This window comes from Lycium ferocissimum, chromosome 8 (genome assembly GCF_029784015.1).
Source record: "Lycium ferocissimum isolate CSIRO_LF1 chromosome 8, AGI_CSIRO_Lferr_CH_V1, whole genome shotgun sequence".
Classification (NCBI taxonomy): domain Eukaryota; kingdom Viridiplantae; phylum Streptophyta; class Magnoliopsida; order Solanales; family Solanaceae; genus Lycium; species Lycium ferocissimum.
The window spans coordinates 57,817,596-57,818,753 of NC_081349.1; the positions used below are offsets into that span (position 1 = coordinate 57,817,596).

General features: G+C 34.0%; 1 protein-coding gene across 1 annotated transcript; it reads left to right on the forward strand.

The window, feature by feature from the left end:
- The first annotated feature begins 272 nt into the window (after positions 1-272).
- On the forward strand, positions 273-773 carry LOC132066503 (L10-interacting MYB domain-containing protein-like). The gene is made up of 2 exons (XM_059459807.1): positions 273-608; positions 702-773. The coding sequence occupies exons 1-2, from the start codon at positions 273-275 to the stop codon at positions 771-773; spliced, it is 408 nt and encodes a 135-aa protein (XP_059315790.1).
- The last annotated feature ends 385 nt before the right edge of the window (positions 774-1,158 follow it).

Sequence of the window (1,158 nt, forward strand, 5' to 3'; positions counted from 1 at the left end):
TTGAAAGAAAACACTAGTACAATGTTTTCAAATTAGCAGGAGTAGTACAAGTGAGTTATCCTGCGGATGAAGAAGCTAAAACCAAACTTAAAACCCAACTTGTAATATTTTGTGAAGTTGTGGTCACTTTATTAAAAGGGTGTCAATGCTTTTGTTAACTTCTAGTTAAGTAACTTTTTTTCTCCATCTGAATTTCTTTATGGTGTATAGAAATAATCTTTTTACATATCTTATTATACCTTACATGTTTCTCAATGAATATTGACAAGATAATGGGTAAGAAAGTGACACAAGATATCAATATTGAGAAGGCTAGATGGGATGCGGAGACAACAGAGTTGTTTTTAAATTTATGTGTGGAAGAAATTAGGGCTGGAAATCGTCCTAACACCCACTTCAGCAGAGTAGGATGGTCTAATTTGGTGCAGAAATTCAATGATAAGACTGGAAAAAACTATGATAAGGTCAAATTGAAGAACAAATGGGATAATTTGAAACTTATGTGGAAAGACTGGGATACTCTTGTTGGAAAGGAGACTGGCTTAGGATGGGATTGCGAGAAAAAGACAATTCAAGCGAGTTCTGAATGGTGGATTAGGAAGATCAAGGTATTAAGTATTCTTAAATTTATTTTCACTTAAATATAACGAATTATATTAATTTGTTAATACTAAATTTTTATTGTTCTTCCATAATTATAGGAAAATCCAAATGTAGAAAAATTCGAGAGAAAAAGGTTTACAATGTCGAGAGTTGATGGAAATGTGTTTTAAAGATGTTGTTGCTACCGGTGAGCATGCATGGGCGCCATCATCTGGGATTTTACCGGATAGCATACTTGGAAGTCGTTGGTTTCAAGATGAGAAAGAATTCGAGTTTGACACTCCAACGAGTAATGAAGAGGTTATTGTGGATGATTACTTAAGAAGTGACACAAGAGAAGGCTTGGATCAGATTAACCTAGAAGAACCAGAATTATTTGAAAAAAGAAACATCAATGAAAGTGGTAACAAAACGAAAAAAAGAAAAGCATCATCAATTACAACTGAAAAGGAAAAAAACAAAGTCAGTACAGGTATAATGATCGCGAAATCAATGGAGAAAATTGCAGAAGCTGTGCAATTTCGTGCTGGAATGAGTGTGGGGCCAAAAAACACT

Excerpts from the sequence above, each read along its gene's own strand:
- LOC132066503 (XM_059459807.1), top strand. The coding sequence starts at position 273 with ATGGGTAAGAAAGTGACACAAGATATCAATATTGAGAAGGCTAGATGG. Across the intron at positions 609-701 it reads GGTGGATTAGGAAGATCAAG|GAAAATCCAAATGTAGAAAA; the intron begins GTATTAAGTATT and ends CCATAATTATAG.